The sequence below is a fragment of the Rhinichthys klamathensis genome, unplaced genomic scaffold (genome assembly GCF_029890125.1).
Source record: "Rhinichthys klamathensis goyatoka isolate OS25496 unplaced genomic scaffold, OSU_Roscu_1.1 h1tg000049l_1, whole genome shotgun sequence".
In the NCBI taxonomy this organism is placed as follows: domain Eukaryota; kingdom Metazoa; phylum Chordata; class Actinopteri; order Cypriniformes; family Leuciscidae; genus Rhinichthys; species Rhinichthys klamathensis.
In genome coordinates, this window is record NW_026606595.1 from 1,540,269 (window position 1) to 1,562,846 (window position 22,578).

Here is a 22,578-nt window from a genome sequence, read left to right on the forward strand (position 1 = left end):
ATTTTACTACTAGTATTAAAATAGTAAACTACTAGTATACTTATAAGTTCAATGAGAAACGTAGTTGTGCACTTAAAGTTTACTGCAGTTACACTTAAACATATACTTTTTATATACTAAATTGGGACAATTTACACCCAAGCAGTGTTGAAACAGTACACTTACAAGCTTATTACTAGTACATTGACATTAGTGTACTCACTACATAAAGTGCAATTGAATGTTACTTAAGTAGGCTATACTTCATAAAAGGAACTTGAAGTATCCGTAAGGGATATCAGTCATGTGATCATCACGGCCCAATCACAGCAGCCGTACTGATACTCAGATCTACAGCACTCTTACTCATGAGATATGGAGTAAATATTGGAAACATGATGAAGATCCAGATCTACAGGAGTAACTTTACTGAGTGTTGACCGGTAAGATCCTCAGAGAGGAAGAACAACAGAAGAATGGAAAGAGTGTGTGAGTGAAGGTGGCTGTGAGTGTGTGTAGATGTGTGTTAGTTACAGGATCAGAGAACGACACCGTTCCTCCATTATAGTCCAGATTCACTCTCACACGATCAAGATCCTGTTTAACACGAAAACCAGAACCTGGAGTCCATCCGTACTCCACACTCCAGACATCAGTGTTGAAGAAAACACTTCCCTTCCTCTGGACTGATGCTGTAGTTACTCCAAGAATCCAGTGTTTACTCTCTGTAACCTCCACATCCCAACAGTGTGTTCCTGAGTTAAAACCCTCTGAACCCAGAACACAGTGATACCCGTCAAATCTCTCTGGATTATCAGGAATAGTTTGTTTGTTCCCGCTGTATCTCACACTGGTCAGATCATCAGACAGGACGAGAAGTGGACTTGCAGTGTTTGGATCCAGAATCACAGGAGCTGATGAGACACAATCAACACATGCTTTTATTCTGATCTTCATATAATGATCAACAGTGAACCCAACACAGATTATTATGAATTATGACACTCGTCCTGTTGATCAAACTCATTTTCCTCTGATCACTGTCAGTGCTGTTATTAGTTTCACACTCGTTTATCATCAGCGTTTAACGGCATCAACTACAAACATTAAATATGGGATTCAGACATTTGTGTCCATCAAGAGGAACTGATACTTTAGTAAAGTTATAATAATAAATCAATGAGATCTGTTGAGATTTCTGCTGTAGATGAAGAACTGTAAGTGTGTGTGTGTGTGTGTGATGTTCAGCAGCTTCTGATCATCTTCATTTCATTGCCTCTTATAGTCTGTGTATCGGTTTAAAACAGTTTATTCAGTTTATTTATGTCTGTTGTGTTTGACTAACTAATTATGTTGGATTGAGAAATTATTATTAGTGGCAAAGCATCACTATTGTTCTCTTGCATACTAATTATTATTATACTAAATTCGAGGCTTCTGGTCATTCCTAGGATATCTAAGTCCACTAAAGGAGGGAGGGCGTTCTCACACTTAGCTCCTAAACTCTGGAATAGCCTTCCTGATATTGTTCGAGGCTCTGACTCGCTGTCCCAGTTTAAAACTAGATTAAAGACGCATCTCTTTAGCCAAGCATTCACATAATGCTTACCTTTTATACTACTGTTGAATCAGATCAAATGCATTTAATACTATAAAACTTGAAGAGACTGTAGATTATTTGTATAGGTTGCATAGTATTTACAGTCATTACGTTCCTGTGTATATTGCGTGAATGACGGGTGGTTGGGCAGATATTGTGTTGCGGTAGGTAGTATGCCATACGGAACCGTTGTCCACTGAAACTGCCTATTCACGCACCAGTGGGGCTCGACAGCCTTAGTCAACGGGTTGGCGCGTATGGTTGGGTTGCGGAGAGATTGTGAGATTGTGGTTAGGTCTCAGCAGCAGGAGGGACGTAGAGGTCAGTAAGCTGGGCTGAGTTGAGTGGGGGACGGAGGGGGGTGATTTTGGGACGCAAGAGTCACTGTCTTCATGTTTTATCATTTACGCCTGTGTTATGGAAATCATCACTATGAACAGCAGCTACGCTAATTATTTTCCCTTTTTGCTTTTCTGCTGTTATCTCGGGACGCGAGTCCCGAGAAAATGGCGTTCGTCAGCTCCAGTTTGTATCCAGCCTCTCACGGAGACTTCAGATGCCCCAATCACAAAGCCTGTGAAGAGACGACTCAACACGGGCGATATGGACTCTCTATGGTGGACGGCACTGATCCTCAACAACTCGTCTTAATACCGGCGTGATTACTTGGACTTCCAAAAGATGGAAATGGATCAATACTCTAAATGTTCCGATCCAATCTGACTTGTAATCTGACTTGTAATGCTGCCCGAATCATGCACTGTTCCTTTGTTGGCCAGAGGAGAACTGGCCCTCCGACTGAGTCTGGTTTCTCCCAAGGTTTTTTTCTCCATTCTGTCTCCTGGAGTTTTGGTTCCTTGCCACTGTTGCCTTGGCTTTTGGCTTGCTTAGTTGGGGACATTTAATATTCAATAATATTATTGATCTGCCTTACTTAAGTTGGACGTTGACGCAATTTTCTTTTAGAAACAAACTTTGTTATATTGTTTTCATGTTATCACTGTGAAGCGCTTTGATACAATCTGTATTGTAAAAAGCGCTATATAAATAAAGGTGACTTAACTTGACTTCTGGACAAAACTTCTGCGCGCTGCTCCTCCCGAAGTGTCTGTCATAGGCCCATGAATAAACGTCAAATCATGCGGATTATTGAGGAATGGTGTGCTTAATTAGTGTGCTTTTATAAGCGATCGGGGGAACAATGTTCGTCCAGCAGGCGAAAAAATTGGGCGAAAAAGTCCCATAAGACTTAACATTGAGACAACTTTTACGAGTCGTAGCTCTGAGCGAGGATTTTGCAGAAATGTGTGGGTTCCCACATTTGAAGAGGCTCTCTGTAAGAACATACCTCACAATGGGGTAAAAGTTGCACCCCTGGGGGGCAGTAGCGAACCAAAGTTGCCCCATAGACTTACTATGGCGAAGGATGGCCCATGAAACGCATGTGTTTCTCCTACTATGGTAAATTGCATAGGGATTTTGTATTGAACATAGCTCTGGATCACAGTGTCATAGAGACAAGGGGGCGGGCACATTTTACTCAGACGACCAATCAGTCTCTCTGGATCATTGCGAAGCTATAAAACTACGCCCTAGCAACTATTTAGAGCACCATAGCAACAAATTCCAAAGACTTCCATTGAAGGAGATCAAAGGGATATATTTGAGTAGAAGTGTTATAGAAACATGAGGGTCTGTGCGTTTGATTCGGGGCAGCAAACAGCCAATCACAAATCACCTTCAACACGTCCTAGCCACGCCCTAGCAACCACTGTCGAGCACCCTGGCAACCCAAATTCAAAGAGGGATATCTTTACATCTGAATGTCAGGAGTTGCGGACTACATCCCTAGTTGCGGTTTATATAATTTATACTGCCAAGCAGCCTTTGGTGTATCATCACTGGCAGCTACCAAGCCAGACCCTAGCAACCAAACAGAGTAGCATAGCAACTGTTCAGCAAGATGATTGGAGATTGGCTCTATTGATTAATTCTAGAAAATAGGACTTCCATCATGCTACACATGCTAGCAGTGAATAGCTACATGCTAATAGTGATTAGCTAAGTGTTAAAACATGTCAAAAATGCTAACTAAAGTGCAGTAGCAGCATGCTAATCATACTACCATCATGGTAATAATGTTAGCATCTTGTTAAAACATACAAGCAACATGATGATTGTGTTAGCATCATGCTAGCAAAATGCTTATCATGTTAGCATTTTGTTTAACAATATATTAAAAGCCCCGTACACACCGGGACGAATATCGGCGCGTTATTCGTCAGCGTTTTTCAACGCGTTTTTTGTGTTCACACCCAAGCAATTTTCGCTGACGATGAGCCGAGTGAACATGCAAATTCATTCCCTGACATTAGATGGCGCTTAATGTAAAACAGAAATAGTCCTATTTTGTAGTCGCTGCCGCGTTTGTCATAGTTCTTTATGTTCCGACACCAACGAGACCAGAAGCTCTACATTCGTCTTGCCTCGCATCTTCCTCGTCTTATTTCTTCCCGGCAGTGTAGACCATAGATATCCATAATAAAGGCCATATTTGGCCAGCAGCGCGGACGAGACATCTAGCCTTTATTATGGATATCTATGGTGTAGACGCTGGCGCATCTTCTTCGCCGTTACGTATGTGTGCTCAGCAAGACCGTTTTGTGTTTGAGCGCCCCCAAGTTGTGTTTTACTGTAACTTCAGAAGCTCCAGACACGTGAGCAAAAGCGCCAATCTCATTGGTCGGATAGTTTTTGACATGGTGCGTCAAATAAAAAAAACGAACCCGAGGCGTTTTTAAAAAAATGATGCTTTTACGCGTGGCGTTTTTCGCGTCGGTGTACACACTCACATTGGCGCCCTTTGTTTAGTCACGAGGCGTTAAACGTCGGCCCAGTGTGAACAGGCCTTAATTGTGTTAGAATCATGCAAGCAACATGTTAATCATACTAGAATCATGGCAATCATGTTAGCACCTTGTTTAAACAGGCAAGCAACATGTTAACCATGTTAGCATCATGCTAACAACGCTAATTGTGTTAACATCATGCTAGTAACATGCAAATTGTGTTAACATCATGCCAGCAGTGTAGTTTCGCACGGCAAGCACCACTCATTTCCTTAAGAAGTGTACATTCTAGTTATTATTCTGAGACTAAGTTTTCTAATTGTAACTCCTCCTAAAAACCTCCAGACTCGGCTCAGACCATCAGACGGTTCTGACTCCGGCTTTATCTGTATAACGGATCAGACTTACAGTTTTCCTAAAAATTAGGATGAAAATACCCCAGACTGTCATTGATGGAATCTTTAAATGAGCCAAATCTATCTATCTATCTATCTATCTATCTATCTATCTATCTATCTATCTATCTATCTATCTATCTATCTATCTATCTATCTATCTATCTATCTATCTATCTATCTATCTATCAGTTTGTGTCATGAAGAGCCTTTATCTCCAGCTCAGATCTCCTGCAGTCAGACTCACTGTTTTGGACGATGTCCTGCATCTTCTTCCAGACTCTTAACGGCAGGTTGCCCAAGTATCGTGGCACATGAATCAAAGCTCCAGAAGCCATCTGTGGATCCGGCCGTGAGCTCTGGACTCTGGAAGAACATTCAGGAGTCAGAACTGCAGTGGCTTTGGATCAGAACCAGAGAGACCAGAGACAGGAGCAGATCACTCACCTTTCCATTGAGACTGGAAACTCCTGCAGAACAAACACACCATTTATCACCAAGAACTCAATCAATCAACCAATGATCAACCAATGATCTAAAATCAGACCTTCAGAAAGCAGACATCACTGGCTTTCATCATCTCCTCCATGTCTTTGAGTGTGTGTGAAATAGCTGAGATGTGTGTGTTCATCTCCTCCATCTTCTCCTTCATCCTCTGCTTCTTCTGCTCCTCTTCCTCCCTCAGTGCAGTGACTGTAGCTTCTTCTTCATCTCTGAGAAACTGATGAAGCTTCTCAAACTGCTGTTTAATCTGACGCTCTGTGTGCTCAGCTTGAGCCTGAAATCACATCACATTCACTTCAATCATCTCAATCGACACACATCAACACTTCACATCATTCATATCAGAGATAAACTCGATCCCGACATATAACTGATCCAGAAGCAGATTAATGCTCGTCATTTACAGAAATAAGCAACTGGAATCCATTATATTAAATATATCAGATCATAACTGTATACAGTGATCCTACAGATGTAATGAAGATAACGTCTCGGTTATTTATGTAACCCTAGTTCCCTGATAGGGAACGAGACGCTGCGTCAAACGCTGTGGGAATGCCCCTGCGTTGTGCGTCATGAAGCACGTATGGAATCAGCCCAATGGAGAGACGGAACGTCATAGGCGGGTGACGTCATCGACCAGGAAACTATAAAGCACCCCAAAAACACAAGCGCATCAGCTTCTGATAGGCCTGAAGGAGCGCTTAACGGGAATGCCGGGAGTATGGCAGAACGACGCAGCGTCTCGTTCCCTATCAGGGAACTAGGGTTACATACGTAACCGAGACGTTCCCTTTCAAGGGAACTTCGAGCTGCGTCAAACGCTGTGGGAACGCGAATACCCACGTCGCCATAGGACCAAGTGACCGTCATGTGAGAACTAGCGCACAGAGGACGAGAACACCTGTGCCCGAGGGGTAGAACTTAAGTCTAGGTCATAGAACCTAACAAAAGTATGCGGTGAAGACCATCCAGCCGCATCACAAACATCACTCAGGGAAACCCCCGACAATAAAGCTTTGGAAGCAGCCCTACTCCTAGTAGAGTGGGCTCAAACAGCCAAAGGTGAAGGCTGACCAGCCGACTCATAAGCAAGTGAGATAGCCTCGACCACCCACTTGCTCATTCTCTGTTTAGACGCAGGACACCCTTTCCTGGGTGGCCCGAAACATACAAATAGTTGTTCTGATTTCCTCCACAGGGCAGCTCTGTGGACATAGCGTCTAACGGCCTAACAGGGCAGAGTAAATTAAGTTTCTCCTGGTCCGATGACATAAATGGAGGAGGACAGAAAGCCTGCAGAACCGTAGGTCTAACAACATTAGTAGGGACCTTGGGAACGTACCCTGGTCTAGGATGCAGAAAAGCCTTAACCTTGCCAGGCGAGAATTCCAGGCACGAGGGTGACACCGACAGAGCCTGCAAATCTCCGATTCTTTTTAATGAGGAGATAGCAAGTAAAAAGATAGTTTTAAAAGTGAGAAACTTCTCAGGAACTTCTTCGATAGGTTCAAAAGGAGCTAGGGAAAGACCTTCCAATACAATGGCCAGATCCCAGGTCGGCACCCTCGTACGAACCACTGGCCTCAGCCTCAAAGTGCCACGGAGGAAACGAGTTATAAGCGGGTGTCTCCCAAGAGAAACTCCACTGAAAGGGACGTGGTAAGCAGCTAGTGCCGCCACATACACCTTTAGTGTGGAGGGGGATAACCCTGTGGAGAAGCGCTCCTGCAGGAATTCCAGCACTGCACCCACTGGGCAGTTAACTGGGTCCTGCAGGTGTTCTCCACACCAAGAAGTGAAAAGTTTCCACTTCAAGGCATAAAGCTTCCTCGTGGATGGAGCTCTGGAGTGAAGGACGGTCTCAACAACCTCGGTTGAGAGACCGGAATCTAAGAGCTGGGCCCGCTCAGAGGCCAAGCCCACAGTTTCCATAACTCTGGGCGGGGGTGAAATATCATGCCGCCCGCCTGAGAGAGTAGATCCCTCCTGACATCCAGGAGAGAAACCAGGTCCGCAAACCATACTCGGGCCGGCCAGAACGGGGCTACTAATAGTAGGCTGACCCCGTCCTGGCGAACCCTCTCCAGAACTCCTGGTAGCAGAGCAATCGGGGGAAAAGCGTACAGACGTGACCTCGGCCACGGCTGCACCATAGCGTCCAACCCCAGAGGGGCTGGATGACTGATGGAGAACCACAGACGACAGTGCGATATCTCCTTGGAAGCGAATAGGTCCGCCTCGGCGCGACCGAAACTCAACCAAAGGAGCTCCACCACCTCGGGGGTGGAGTCTCCATTCCCCCGGCCTCGGCCCCTGCCTCGACAGGGATACCGCTACCACATTCAAACACCCAGGAAGATACATTGCTCTCAGTGATAGTAACTTCCGTAGGGACCACAGGAGGACCTGACGGGCCAACTTGTAAAGCCGGCGAGACCGCAGGCCCCCCTGACGATTTATATAAGAGACCACCGACGTGTTGTCTGACTGAACTAGCACATGATGACCTCTCAGGTCTGCTAGGAAGTGTTTCAGAGCCTGAAACACTGCCAACATCTCTAGACAATTTATATGCCATGATAGACGATGGTCCTGCCACAGACCTTGGGCTGGACGACCACTCATGCTTCCCTGTGAGGGAAGCATCCGTCGTTAGCTTTACGCGACGACAAAGAGCCCCTGGCACAGGATCTTTGGATAGGAACCAAGTTTCTTTCCACAAGACCAGAGCACGAAGGCAGCGATTTCCCCTCGGGGAGAATCCCTTGGTCCTGAGCCACCACCGCAGCGGTCTCATGTACAACAGGCCAAGGTATAACGTTGGACACTGCTGCCATCAAACCCAACAGTTTCTGAAACTGCTTTACAGTGAGTAGCTGGCCTAGCTTTACTGTTTCAAGGCTGAAGAACCGAAGCAATGCGGGTGACCTAGTCCCAAACAACGCCCAGAAAAGTGGTCTCCAGGGAAGGAGATAAACACTTTTCTTCGCGATCAGCCTCAACCCCAACTTCCTGATATGCGCGAGGACGACATCTCGATGTCGAACCGCCATCTACTCCGTAAAGTACGGGGAGATAGCTAGACCGAACGGAAGAACCCTATATTGGAATGCCTCGCCCCCGAAGGCAAACCTCAGGAACTTCCTGTGTTGTGGAAATATGGAAATGTGGAAGTAAGCGTCCTTTAGATCTATCGTGACAAACCAGCCCTCGGACCTGATTTGTGACACGACCTGCTTGATAGTGAGCATCTTGAATTGAGCTTCCCTACCGAGCGATTTTATAGGCGCAAATCTAAAATTGGACGCAACCCCCCATCCTACTTTGGAACGATGAAATATCAGCTGTAATAACCTAGCTCCAAACTGGGAGGAGGAACCCGTTCTATAGCCCCCTTTTGAAGAAGCGTTTTCACCTCTTGTTCCATTACCAGAGCCTGCTCGGGGCCCACACTACGGGCAGAACCCCTCTGAGTTTCGGTGGACGACACCTAAATTGGATCGCATAACCTCTTACTACTGTCTGCAGGACCCACTGAGATATTCTTGGAAGGCTTTTCCACTCTGCCAAACAAATTCTACTAAGGGTACCAGTCTCTCGAGACTGGTCTCCGGTGTAATTTGAGCAGCAAACACAGCGCCCTGTAACGGCGCACCGGCAGGGAACAACTGGTTTGACCGCTCTGAGACCCTCCTCAGAGGGAGCGAGCGTCCCTCGGGAAAGCACTCGCTGGGACCATCTACGCCCCGGCATGAAGGCGGGGTTGGCAGAACGGGCCCCTTAGGACACCGAGGAAGAATGGGCACCGTAAAAAGAGGTGAACACCTTTCTCCCTCGATGGGGACCACCCTCAGTGTCAGAGGCGGCGAGCGTCCCTCGGGAAAGCGCTCGCCGGGACCGTCTGCGCCCCGGCATGAAGGCGGGGTTGGCAGAACGGGCCCCTGAGGGCACCGAGGAAGAATGGGCACCGTAAAAAGAGGTGAACACCTTTCTCCGTCGGTGGGGACCGCCCTCAGCATAGCCAATATAACTGTCCTCAAAACAGTTCTATTGCTTTTCTTTTCTTTTTTTATACATATATATATATTATATTATATTTATTTTTCAAAAAGCTTTGGCGGAGAGTGCCACGTTTGGTCCCACTGTCCAGCAGGGGGAGCGCGAGACGCGATACTCTGCTTAGCTGCGCCTATGCGATGAGCTCGTGGACGGCCGGGGCTGCTCCCGCCCAGCAGCCCCGTGGACGTGAACTTTTAATGGAAGAAACATTTTAAAAGCTGCTGCCTGCTTCTTTTCTTCCTGAAATTATTAATGACAGTACTAACTACACTCACCTAAAGGATTATTAGGAACACCATACTAATACTGTGTTTGACCCCCTTTCGCCTTCAGAACTGCCTTAATTCTACGTGGCATTGATTCAACAAGGTGCTGAAAGCATTCTTTAGAAATGTTGGCCATATTGATAGGATAGCATCTTGCAGTTGATGGAGATTTGTGGGATGCACATCCAGGGCACGAAGCTCCCGTTCCACCACATCCCAAAGATGCTCAATTGGGTTGAGATCTGGTGACTGTGGGGGCCATTTTAGTACAGTGAACTCATTGTCATGTTCAAGAAACCAATTTGAAATGATTCGAGCTTTGTGACATGGTGCATTATCCTGCTGGAAGTAGCCATAAGAGGATGGGTACATGGTGGCCATAAAGGGATGGACATGGTCAGAAACAATGCTCAGGTAGGCCGTGGCATTTAACCGATGCCCAATTGGCACTAAGGGGCCTAAAGTGTGCCAAGAAAACATCCCCCACACCATTACACCACCACCACCAGCCTGCACAGTGGTAACAAGGCATGATGGATCCATGTTCTCATTCTGTTTACGCCAAATTCTGACTCTACCATCTGAATGTCTCAACAGAAATCGAGACTCATCAGACCAGGCAACATTTTTCCAGTCTTCAACTGTCCAATTTTGGTGAGCTCTTGCAAATTGTAGCCTCTTTTTCCTATTTGTAGTGGAGATGAGTGGTACCCGGTGGGGTCTTCTGCTGTTGTAGCCCATCCGCCTCAAGGTTGTGCGTGTTGTGGCTTCACAAATGCTTTGCTGCATACCTCGGTTGTAACGAGTGGTTATTTCAGTCAAAGTTGCTCTTCTATCAGCTTGAATCAGTCGGCCCATTCTCCTCTGACCTCTAGCATCAACAAGGCATTTTCGCCCACAGGACTGCCGCATACTGGATGTTTTTCCCTTTTCACACCATTCTTTGTAAACCCTAGAAATGGTTGTGCGTGAAAATCCCAGTAACTGAGCAGATTGTGAAATACTCAGACCGGCCCGTCTGGCACCAACAACCATGCCACGCTCAAAATAGCTTAAATCACCTTTCTTTCCCATTCTGACATTCACTTTGGAGTTCAGGAGATTGTCTTGACCAGGACCACACCCCTAAATGCATTGAAGCAACTGCCATGTGATTGGTTGATTAGATAATTGCATTAATGAGAAATTGAACAGGTGTTCCTAATAATCCTTTAGGTGAGTGTAAGTCACTGAATAACCCCGCAGGGGAGAGAGGATCATCTAAAAGAAAGCTTCTCTTTCTGTTTCATGTTGGAAAAAATAATTTTACCACAAATCGGCAGCCTGACGCAGTTCTCGAACCACGTCAGTACTGCCTCCTCACTCACGCTCATGTCCTTTAGCAAATCAGCCTGGTATGCCTGCAATATAGACATTGTATGCAGACACGACGCAGCCTGACCTGCCGCCAAATACACTTTACAAAGCCGAAATATTTCATAATGGCTTGGAAGGTAATGCCGGTGCTTTAAATGACAATGCAGCCTCGGAAGAGAGATAGCTCGCAAGCGTCTCTTATACCCGCGGCAAAGCGCCGTCTTTTCTTTTCAAAACCCTAGCCCCCGCTAAATCTGAATATGTAAATGATTGGGGGCTAAAATTATATCAGAAGCCTGCTTCTTCCATAATCTCGACACCTCAGTATGGAGATCATGAAAAAAAAAAAACGGCAAGCACCGGCGTGGAGGTTGCACACGGGAAGGGAGAAATCTTTCATCTAACTTAGATTTAATAACAGACTCCTGCCTATAGCCACTGGCCATTCAATGCTTAGTTTTGATACAGATCGAGTGAGAACCTCCATGAGCTCTTCGCTTTCGGGAGTGTTAGGTGGCGAGTCCTCCACATCTCCCTCGTCAATACTGCTATTTTTATCTCCTAGTTTTTATAACTAACGTTAGATAGTTGCAGTACTGGTGCCTCAGCCCGGGCGGAAGAAACCGCAGAGCGTGCTTCCAAATAAGGCAGAGCCCGTCTCTAACCCCGCTGAAAGATCCATTTGCGATCCCCACGATAAGCGTCGCCGCTCAGCCTCGGCAGAAGCGGGACTCGAACCGCGGGGAGCGCGCACCGAGCACTCTCCTCAAAGAGCGCCCGGCGGGAGCGGAGCGTCCATAAAGGCAGACGCTCTCAATGCTCGCAGCCAGCCCCCTCGAGAGCTGACTGGGCATGCTGCACTCCCAAACAAACAACACAAAGAACGTGTGTATCCCCGCCCATTAGATAGCGCAAGCAGGGAGGAACACACTTCTTTAATGCCGTTCGCTCGCCATAGTCTCTCATACAAAATTGTTTGTGTGGTGTAAATGTGATAACTCCTGCCTAGCAAATACTAAAGACAGACAGTGTTTACATCTCAGACAGATTCACATATAGCGCGACTGAAGGCACAGAAGCTGATGCGCTTGTGTTTTTGGGGTGCTTTATAGTTTCCTGGTCGATGACGTCACCCGCCTATGACGTTCCGTCTCTCCATTGGGCTGATTCCATACGTGCTTCATGACGCACAACGCAGGGGCGTTCCCACAGCGTTTGACGCAGCTCGAAGTTCCCTTGAAAGGGAACTCCTGATTCTGTTTCCTCACCTTGATGTGTTGAACTGTTTTCTCAAACTCTCCTTTAATGTTTTCTTTGTGTTTCAGTTTCTCTTGTAAGGACTTCAGTGCTGTATTGAGCTCCTCCTAGAATTGGACCAAACATTTAACACATCAGATTACAGTGAAGAGAAGAAGAGAAGACGATACAGTGATATAATCAATGATCGAAATAATATTTGCCCTCATCCTGATTTCTTCTATTTTTGTGTATATCTCATACTAAATTGATTCAGAAATTAAAAGCTACCATAAAACAAAGGCAAAGTAAAGTTTGTAAAAGACAATGTTATTTATTGAAGCTAAACGTTATCCAATACCAACAAGGCCTGCATGAAAATGTATTTGCCCACGTAGTTACTAATTCCTCAAATATATGAAATGTATTTATACTGTGGTTGAGCTGGACTAAACACAACCAGTCCTGATTACTGCAGCCTTATTATGCTTTTCCAACATTCCCCTTCATGTAGTGTGTAATACGGCTGTTAGTGAATGTAAATGTTCTGCACAGTTGTAAAGTGGAAAGTGCATGATAAATAAAGTTCTCTCAAAAGAAAGAATCGAGTCTGAACCGCCTAAACGAGTTGTCAGTAAGTCTCACTGTCGTGACCTGCATACGTAACTATGTAACACATTTGCATAATTAACGCCTTTGGTCTTCATTGGCTGCCGGCGAACAACGTCTACTTCGCCCCGCCCACAAAAGCTGTAGCTGTTCGTGTTCGTGTTCGTGTTGTGTACATGTCGAGAAGATGCGGTTTTCTGCGCTGAAAAGGCAAACTCTCTTTCAAACACTTCCAAGGGATGAGAAATTAAAACTAAATCAGTGGTTATAATGAGCACAGCGATAGGCAAGGCAAGGCAAGTTTATTTATATAGCACATTTCATACACAATGGTAATTCAAAGTGCTTTACATAGAATAAATAAAAATAATAATAATCAAAACAAATAAGAATAATTAAAACAGTTTAGAATAAAAAAATAAAATAAAGTACAGTACAGTGAAAACAGTCGGACGAGCAGTGGCACAGTGCTCATTCAGTAAATGCATAGCTAAACAGAAGTGTTTTGAGTCTGGATTTGAATGTGACTCCTGTAGGAGCACATCTGATCTCTTCTGGAAGCTGGTTCCAGCTGCGGCTGGCATAATAGCTAAAAGCAGACTCTCCATGCTTAGAGTGAACCCTTGGTATTTCTAGCTGATGTGATCCTAATGATCTGAGTGATCTGTTGGGTTTATATTCAGTGAGCATATCTGCAATATATTGAGGTCCTAGCCCATTAAATTATTTATATACCAGTAATAATACTTTAAAATCAATCCTAAATGTAACTGGGAGCCAGTGTAAAGACCTGAGGACTGGTGTGATGTGTTCATATTTTCTGGTTCTGCTCAGAATCCTGGCAGCAGCGTTCTGTATGAGCTGCAACTGTCTTATGGTCTTTTTAGGAAGGCCAGTGAGGAGTCCATTACAGTAATCCACCCTGCTGGTGATGAAAGCATGCACAAGTTTCTCTAAGTCTTGATTTGAAAGAAAGCATCTAATTCTTGCAATATTTTTCAGGTGATAGTATGCTGATTTACTTGCATGACTACTGAAACTAAGGTCTGACTCTAGAGACACACCAAGATTCCTGACTTGATTTTTAGTTGTTAGACCCCTAGCGTCAAGGTATGCGTTCACCTTGAGAACTTCCTCTTTGTTTCCAAACACAATAACTTCAGTTTTGTCTTTGTTTAACTGAAGAAAGTTTTGGCACATCCAAACGTTTACTTCATCAATGCATTGGCACAGGGAGTCAATGGGGCTGTAATCGTTAGGCGATAGGGCTAAGTAGAGCTGTGTGTCGTCTGCATAGCTGTGGTAAGAGATTCGGTTCTTTCTCATTATTTGGCTCATTGGGAGCATATACAGGTTGAATAGGAGTGGTGCAAGAATTGAGCCTTGAGGGACTCCACATGTCATGGATGTCCACTCAGACTTATGGTCTCCTATACTCACATAATAACCTCTCCCTTCTAAGTATGATCTGAACCATTTTAGGACTATCCCAGAAAGCCCCACCCAGTTTTCCAGCCTGTCAAGAAGTATGTCGTGATCAACAGTGTCAAATGCAGCACTGAGGTCGAGTAGTACCAGTACTGATAATTTCCCTGTATCAGTATTTAAGCGAATATCGTTTATTATCTTTATGAGAGCTGTCTCTGTGCTGTGATGCGATCGGACACCAGATTGAAAATTGTCAAAGAATCCATTCAAGCTTAAGAATTTGTTCTGCTGATTAAAGACAACTTTTTCAATGATCTTGCCTTTTTCAATGATTCTCTTCCTCCGCATCGTCCCTATGACTGTGCTATAGATTTACTGCCAGGTAAGTCTCCGCCTAAAGGCAAATTATATTCACTTTCTATTCCTGAAAGAGAGGCTATGGAGAAATACATTTCTGATTCTCTAGCAACCAAGTTCATTCGCCCTTCCTCTTCTCCAGCGGGGGCGGGGTTCTTTTTTGTGGGGAAGAAGGACGGTTCTCTGCGACCTTGTATTGATTACCGGGGGTTGAATAACATCACGGTAAAGAATACGTATCCTTTGCCGCTGATGTCTTCAGCTTTCGAGAGGTTGCAGGGAGCGTCTATCTTCACAAAATTGGATTTGCGTAACGCTTATCATTTGGTTCGCATTAGGGAGGGGGATGAGTGGAAAACTGCTTTTAACACCCCCAGGGGGCACTTTGAATATTTGGTTATGCCTTTTGGGTTGTCCAACTCCCCAGCAGTTTTCCAGGCACTGGTCAATGACGTGTTGCGAGATATGATCGATCAGTTCATATATGTCTACCTGGATGACATATTGATTTTTTCTTCTTCTCTCCAGGAACATGTGCAACACGTCCGACGAGTGCTTCAGAGGTTGCTAGAGAATGGGCTTTTTGTCAAGGCGGAGAAATGCGATTTTCATGCACAGTCGGTTCCGTTCTTGGGGCACATCGTGTCGTCTGAAGGTATGCGGATGGACCCTGAGAAGATCAAGGCTGTGGTGGATTGGCCAACCCCGGATTCTCGCAAGGCCCTGCAGAGGTTCCTGGGGTTCGCCAATTTCTACCGGCGTTTTATTCGCAATTTCAGCCAACTAGTCGCACCTCTGACCGCCTTGACCTCCCCCAGAACTACGTTCAGGTGGTCTGACACGGCGGAAGCCGTATTTACCAAACTGAAAGGCCGCTTCGTTTCAGCCCCCATCCTTGTCGCCCCTGATCCCTCACGTCAGTTCATGGTGGAGGTCGACGCGTCAGAGGTGGGAGTAGGTGCAGTGTTGTCCCAACGCTCTCCGGCAGACGACAAGATGCATCCCTGCGCGTTTTTGTCCCACCGTTTGTCACCAGCCGAGCGTAACTACGACATTGGTAACAGAGAGCTGTTGGCAGTTAAGCTAGCATTGGAGGAATGGCGCCACTGGTTAGAAGGGTCGGGGGTACCTTTTATCGTCTGGACTGATCACAAGAACCTAGAATACATCAGAACCGCCAAAAGATTGAACTCCAGGCAGGCTCGGTGGGCACTTTTTTTCGGTCGTTTTGATTTTACTCTTTCATACCGTCCGGGTTCTAAGAACATCAAACCTGACGCCTTGTCTCGCATATTTGATTTTTCCGAACGCCCGTCTACTCCCGAGTGCATTTTACCCGAAACTCTATTTGTTTCCACACTCACATGGGAGGTCGAATCGAGGGTCGTGAAGGCCTTAGAAGGGGTAACGCCTCCGCCCGGTTGCCCACCGAATCGTTTGTTTGTGCCGGAGGGATTACGGTCAGACGTTATCCAGTGGGGTCATGGCTCCAATATAGCTTGCCATCCAGGAGTTAATCGCACTAGCTTTTTAGTCAAGCAACGATTCTGGTGGCCACTTATGGCTCGCGACATTCACGATTTTGTTTTGGCCTGCTCGGTTTGTGCCACTGGCAAGACTTCCAATCGACCTCCAGACGGGTTACTTCAGCCGCTGTCGGTTCCTTCGAGACCCTGGTCCCATATCGCTCTAGATTTTATCACCGCCCTCCCCCCTTCTCAGGGGAACACAGTCGTTTTGACTGTGGTGGACCGGTTCTCGAAGGCAGCCCATTTTGTTCCCTTACCCAAATTACCCTCAGCTAAGGAGACAGCGGTGACGGTCGTTGACCACGTCTTTCGGTTACATGGCCTCCCGATTGACGTGGTTTCCGACAGGGGACCCCAGTTCGTGTCCAAATTTTGGCAAGAGTTTTGTAGATTACTGGGGGCGACGGTTAGTCTATCCTCTGGGTTTCATCCCCAGAGCAATGGTCAAACCGAGAGGGCCAACCAGGATTTGGAGAGAGTGTTGCGATGTTTGGTCTCCAAGAATCCTTCCTCATGGAGCCAACAGTTGTCTATGGTGGAGTACGCCCACAACACGTTGCCAGTGTCGGCCACGGGCCTATCTCCGTTCGAGTGTAGCGTAGGTTACCAGCCACCAATTTTTCCCAGTCTGGAATCCGAGGTTGCGGTCCCCTCCGCTCACGCCTTTGTTCAGAGGTGTCACCGCACCTGGACTAGAGCCCGTGAGACTCTACTCCAGGTGGGGGCGCGCACCAAGGCCAAGGCCGATCGCCACAGGTCAAAGCCTCCCGTATACGTCGTTGGTCAAAAAGTGTGGCTTTCAACTAAGAACATTCCGCTGCGTACCGTCTCTAATAAACTTGCACCCAAATTTATTGGCCCGTTTCCTGTCACCAAGATCATTAGTCCGGTGGCAGTCCGCCTCAAGTTACCTCCAGCGTACAGGAGGGTTCATTCCGCCTTTCATGTATCCAAGATTAAACCCGTGTTTCATTCTCATATTAATCCGCCCGTCCCGGTTCCTCCCCCACCGCGACTCGTAGATGGGGAGACCACATATTCGGTTAATCGTATTCTGGACTCTAGGCGGAGAGGACGCGGATTTCAGTACTTGGTGGACTGGGAAGGTTACGGTCCGGAGGAGAGAAGTTGGGTGCCTGCTAGAGACATCCTGGATCACTCCCTTATCGATGATTACAATCGACAGGTAACGGAGTCTGAGAACGCCAGGAGGCGTTCTTAGGAGGAGGGGTACTGTCACGGTAGACATATTCTCCGTTCCTTCTAGTCTTGTGTTTATGTTGTTGTGTGAGTGCACGTGTGTAGTGGGCGTGAGTGTATGACATCACCTGATCCACTCCAGCTGATCATCATTCATCACCAGCTGCAATCAATCTCACAACTCCTTAAATACTTACCGCTGTTCTATCATCCCTGTCAGATCGTTGTTTGATGTCCTGCGTGTTGGTGTTCTGGTGTTCTGTTCCTGCTTCATGTTCCTGTTCCTCGTCGTTCGCATCTGGGTCTCCTGTCTTCTCACCGTCACCTCTGCACAGCACCTCATCACGGATCCTGGCCATCGAAGTCCCTGCGTCACTGTGTTCCACCTGCTTGTACTGTTCTCATCTTATCACTCATTAAATCTGTTAACTTGCGATTGTTTCCTGTCCTTCATACAGACATTATGACACTAAAGTTCAGTTCTCTACCGTCAGGAAATAATAATAATAACCTGAACTTTAGGGTTTGGTCATGATCTCTTGCTTGCTCTAAAACTGGCCTGTCCTTTGACCTTTGGGGTCAAAGTCCATCCGTCTCTCCCCGTCCACCCATTTCACCTGCTCACATCAATCAGTAGCAGCAGCAATTATTGGTTTGAAAGAGAGAGAATGAAAAATCCCATAACAGTCACCATTATAGAGATAAGTGTTTTTTTTTTAGTTGGGCTCTTGACCATTAACTTATTAACTTTAGATTTTGTTTGGTGGGTGTACATGAGTTATAACAGCCAGATGAATAATGAAGTAAGGAGATCTGATGGTGTTGGTTGTGATTTAACATAATCATTATTTCACAATCATTTGACCTCAATCACTGAACTTATATTGAACCCAATTTCTGAGTTAAGTTTACCTTACTGTCATTGTAGAGCATACTATTTTTAGGCTTTTCAATGAAATTCAAATGATCAAATCAAGAAATACACACAGACATCAAGAATCAGCATATGAATCTCAGCAATGGTGACAAACAGATCATAAGCTCATTATTTATTCATGAAGCAAAGCATGATGGAAGCCATGAATGAGTTTTGATTGGTGGCACCCAGAATGCACTGCAACTGCTTTATAATTGTCACCATTGTTGAGATTTACAGGCTGATTCTTGATGTCTGTGTGTGCCTACTCAAAATATTTTTTAGGAAGTTTCTTTTTTATTTATTGATTTGATCATTTGAATTTCATTGAAAAGTCTAAAAATAGTTTGCTCTACAATGACAATGCTGCTATTATTCGAAAGGTTAACTTAACTCAGAAATTCGGTTTAATATAAGTTCAGTGACTCAGGTCAAATGATTGTGAAATAATGATTATGTTAAAAAACACAACCAACACCATCAGATTACCTTTGTTTATTGTTCATCTGGCTGTTATAACTCATGTACAGCAACCAAACAAAATCTAAAGTTAATAAGTTAATGGTCAAGAGCCCAAATAAAACACACACTTATCTCCATAATGGGGACTTAAACATTCCGGTTTTCTCCTTCAGTGATTCTGCTTGTTAACATCAGGTGTCTTCAATAATGCTCAATCATCACTCAGTTATTCACTTAATTAACTCTTTAGCTCAGAGTTTAATTGGGTCGCTTAAAATGACCAAATTCCATGATGTTGAAGTTACATGAACATATTATGTTTGTTTAACGAAACATAGTTATGTGGAACCGGTGGAACCTGTTTACATAAAAAAGTTAAGTAAAGCTAACATTTTTTTGAGTGATGGGTTCCAAACACATGTCATTTTCACTTACATGTGACACAAAGAGACATTTGTCTTACCTTATATGATGAAATCACTTCACTGATGGGTCTGACTTTATGATTGTCGTGTTGTTGTGAAGTAAAGCACACTATACACACAAGCTGTTTGTCCTCCAGGCAGAAGAGTTTGAGTTTCTCACTGTGTAAACTGCTGATCTCCTCAGATCCTGATGAACGCGTCTCATTTCTCTCCTTCTGGATTGACTCGCACAAGTTATTTAACGCCAGATTAAGAGGAGGTTGATCTTTTGAGGATCTTCTCCTGCAGACAGGACACTCCTGAGTTTTCTTGGTTCTCCAGAACTGTTGAAGACACTCTCTACAGACACTGTGACTACATGATAAAAGAACAGGAGCCTTGAAGATGTCACAGCACACGGGACAAGAAAGCTCTTCTGCAGACACATTTAGTGAAGCCATTTCCACCGTTTGAGCTCCAGCAACACAAACTTTACTTTCAGTTTCCAAGCGACGGGTTTAAGAATGAATCACCTTGAGAATCACAACGATCTGCTGTCTGTTCAGAAACAAATGTCTCACAAATCCTTCCTGAAAGTCTTTGTCTTCATTCTGCACTGATCGCTGCTTCTTTAATTATTGCTTTTGTCGAGAGAGAAGAGAGTCAGCATGACAGAAAAGATAAATAATAAGTCAGTCTCTTCCTGGTAAGTGTTGTAAGAGGGTGTGTTCATGAGGGAGGAGTTTATGATCACCTTTGGTTCAAAGAACAACATCAGGATTTCTTCAGGTTAAATTTGAACAAAACTTGCATTGAAACTCTCTCAGGTATAATGCTATAAAACCTTTAATAAAACACTAAAGAACAAGAAGAATTTTTTGCAGTTATTTTAATTCTAATAGTGTTTTTATTGTATAAAGAGAATCAGATTAAGTTACACTGAAGACATTCAAGAAATTTTAGGATCTTCAGGTTGTATAAGCAAGTCACCACTGCACTAAACACAACCAGGTCAGCAAAACCTAATCTCGAACACATAAGTCACAGTATACTGCTAACTACCAGCATGTCATGTGTACAGTCAGTATATAGTATATCTATAAAAATTAGGGCTGTCAAAAGATTAATCGTGATTAATCACATCCAAAATAAAAGTTTGTGTTTACATAATATATGTGTGTGTGCTGTGTATAATTATTTTGTATATATAAATACATATGCATGCATGTATATATTTAAGAATTATTTGCACATAAATACTGTTTATATATAAATACATAATCTATATTATATATAAATATAAATATTTTATATATGAATAATTTATTTTCTTAAATATATACATGCATGTGTGTAGGCCTATTTATAAATACATAATAATTATACACAGCACACACAAATATATTATGTAAACACAAACTTTTATTTTGGATGTGATTAATCACGATTAATCTTTTGACAGCCCTAATAAAAATATAACTTATGTAAGGTTGTTATAGCGTTTGTATTCGCTATAGCACCTGCCTCGCTTTACATTATCCCGCTTATTACATGGCTACCTACCAAATAAATCAATAATGTGACAAAATATTGATTTAAAAAGCAGTTTATTGATTAAAAAACGATTGTATTGCTTCCGCTAAAGAAAATAGTCCGTTCCGTCTCTGTACTGCGTCCATGGCAACGCTCTGTTTTTCATGGCAACGTGTGTTATACTTAGCAGCGGTGTGTTATCAAGAAACCGACCGCATTCTACATTGGAATTCTACCAAGCCATGTAATAAATGCCTATATTTAAATGCAAATATAAACAATTTCAGTGTATAATAAATCACTAACATATCACTAATCGTGCACCTGTCCTGTCCATGCTGCTGGGTCCTTCCTCATCTGCACCTCTGGCTACCACAGCACCCTTTTCAGTACGGAAAAGGTCTGTTAATTTGGCGCATTTAGCTGCCTCTTGTGCCAAATTTTTTTTCTTTTTAATTTTAATTTTTTCGGCCCCACCCATTTCTTTCTCTTCTTTCCTTCTTTTCGCCATTTTTAGCGTCCGTCTCTGCTGCATTCACACAAACCCGCCAAACATGACCAAAAGTAAACTCCTTTGATCGGCGCCTAGTTTGAGCCAATCGGATGTCAGGAAAAACGAGGATCAGTCCAAGTTGGGAGGGGCCGCTCGTATCCCCCCTCAGATTGAAAGTATTGGCTTGGCCCGGTCTGAAACACACACACACACACACACACACAGTGTTCCGCTGCAGTTTCATTAAATTTTTTTATTTTTTTTTAAACTCTTTGACCACCGGCCGGTCTTCGGCCTGAAATGGACCGGCCGTTCGGGATTGTTCCCGGTATTCCCGATGGCCAATCCGCCCCTGTGGGGAACTGATTGGATGGTTGTGGTTTGCTATTGGCTGATCTCATGTGAGTGACAGGTTATAGCCCCGCCCTCGCCATCAGAGAAGAGAAGAGATGCTGCAAGAGGAACTGATTCTGAGTCAAGATTATTAACACAATAATGATGATGTGCACCGGTAAATCATTTACTGTACAATTAACACTGCAATATTCCATTAAAAAAAACAGAATGGTGAATTGTGATTTCATGGTGACTTTAATTGCTTGCAGGTCTATAACACATTAACCAGGTAAGTCACTGACTGAGCTCAACTATATCTGTTCATTAACAACAATTGGCTTTTTCCACACGATCAATGTTCATCTGACTTCCACAGAGCACCAAACTAAATCATAACCCGTTTTATTTGAAAACCAAAGCCGTCTCCGACACAGAAGAGGCTCGGCGCCGCTGACCCAGGAGCCTCATTAAAACCTGTTCGGGCCCGAGATTCCTCGGCTTCCTTTGCAGAGACTCGACGGCTTTGTTAACTCGAGCTTCACCCAGAAGAGCGCCAGAGGAAAGCTTCTCTTCTGATAAACACACACGCGCGCGCGTCCCCCCGGCCCGCGCGTCTGAACGGGGCGCCGCTAAACGCGCGCTTGTCTGAGAGTGGGACTACAAGAGGAAGCGTTTGTCCCTGAGCTGTTCGTCTGAGATCTCTGCGCTGAACGCTGGAAGACTCTCCAGACGCCGCGCTCGCTTCACAGGAACACACGCTCGCTGTCGGGAGAGGATGAAACAGCCGGGGTGTGTAAAGCAACACATACATGTGGCAGCACATTGTTCTTTCAGGTGCTCTTCTGGGCTTTGTCATCTTGGGTTTGATTCTTCCAGTTGTTACACTCAAAGGAAGCAGCCGCGACTAATCGCTTCAAAGCGCCGCGATCCCGCGCAGAAGAGCGAGTTCCTGGAGCCGAGCTCCTCATCTCCATCTGAGGGAACCGGCGAGAACAGGAGAACCCGGGGAACTCCGCAGAGCTTCTCCACAGCCACGAGCAAACGCTCCTCCTGCAACATCAACT

General features: G+C 44.8%; 2 protein-coding genes across 2 annotated transcripts in view; both read right to left on the reverse strand.

Moving 5' to 3' along the window:
• LOC130082723 (nuclear factor 7, brain-like) overlaps positions 1 to 19,826 on the reverse strand; it is a 117,105-nt gene extending 97,279 nt beyond the window's left edge. The window contains exon 1 of the mRNA XM_056247577.1: positions 19,698 to 19,826. The gene's annotated coding sequence lies outside the window, so the exon portion shown is untranslated. The remainder of the gene's footprint in view (positions 1 to 19,697) is intronic.
• On the reverse strand, positions 89 to 19,701 carry LOC130082724 (nuclear factor 7, ovary-like). Its single transcript, XM_056247578.1, has 6 exons — positions 19,212 to 19,701; positions 12,280 to 12,375; positions 5,371 to 5,601; positions 5,271 to 5,293; positions 5,071 to 5,189; positions 89 to 893 (listed from the first exon to the last, which is right to left on the reverse strand). The coding sequence occupies exons 1-6, from the start codon at positions 19,611 to 19,613 to the stop codon at positions 406 to 408; spliced, it is 1,359 nt and encodes a 452-aa protein (XP_056103553.1). The 5' UTR covers positions 19,614 to 19,701; the 3' UTR covers positions 89 to 405.
• Positions 19,827 to 22,578: the final 2,752 nt, after the last annotated feature.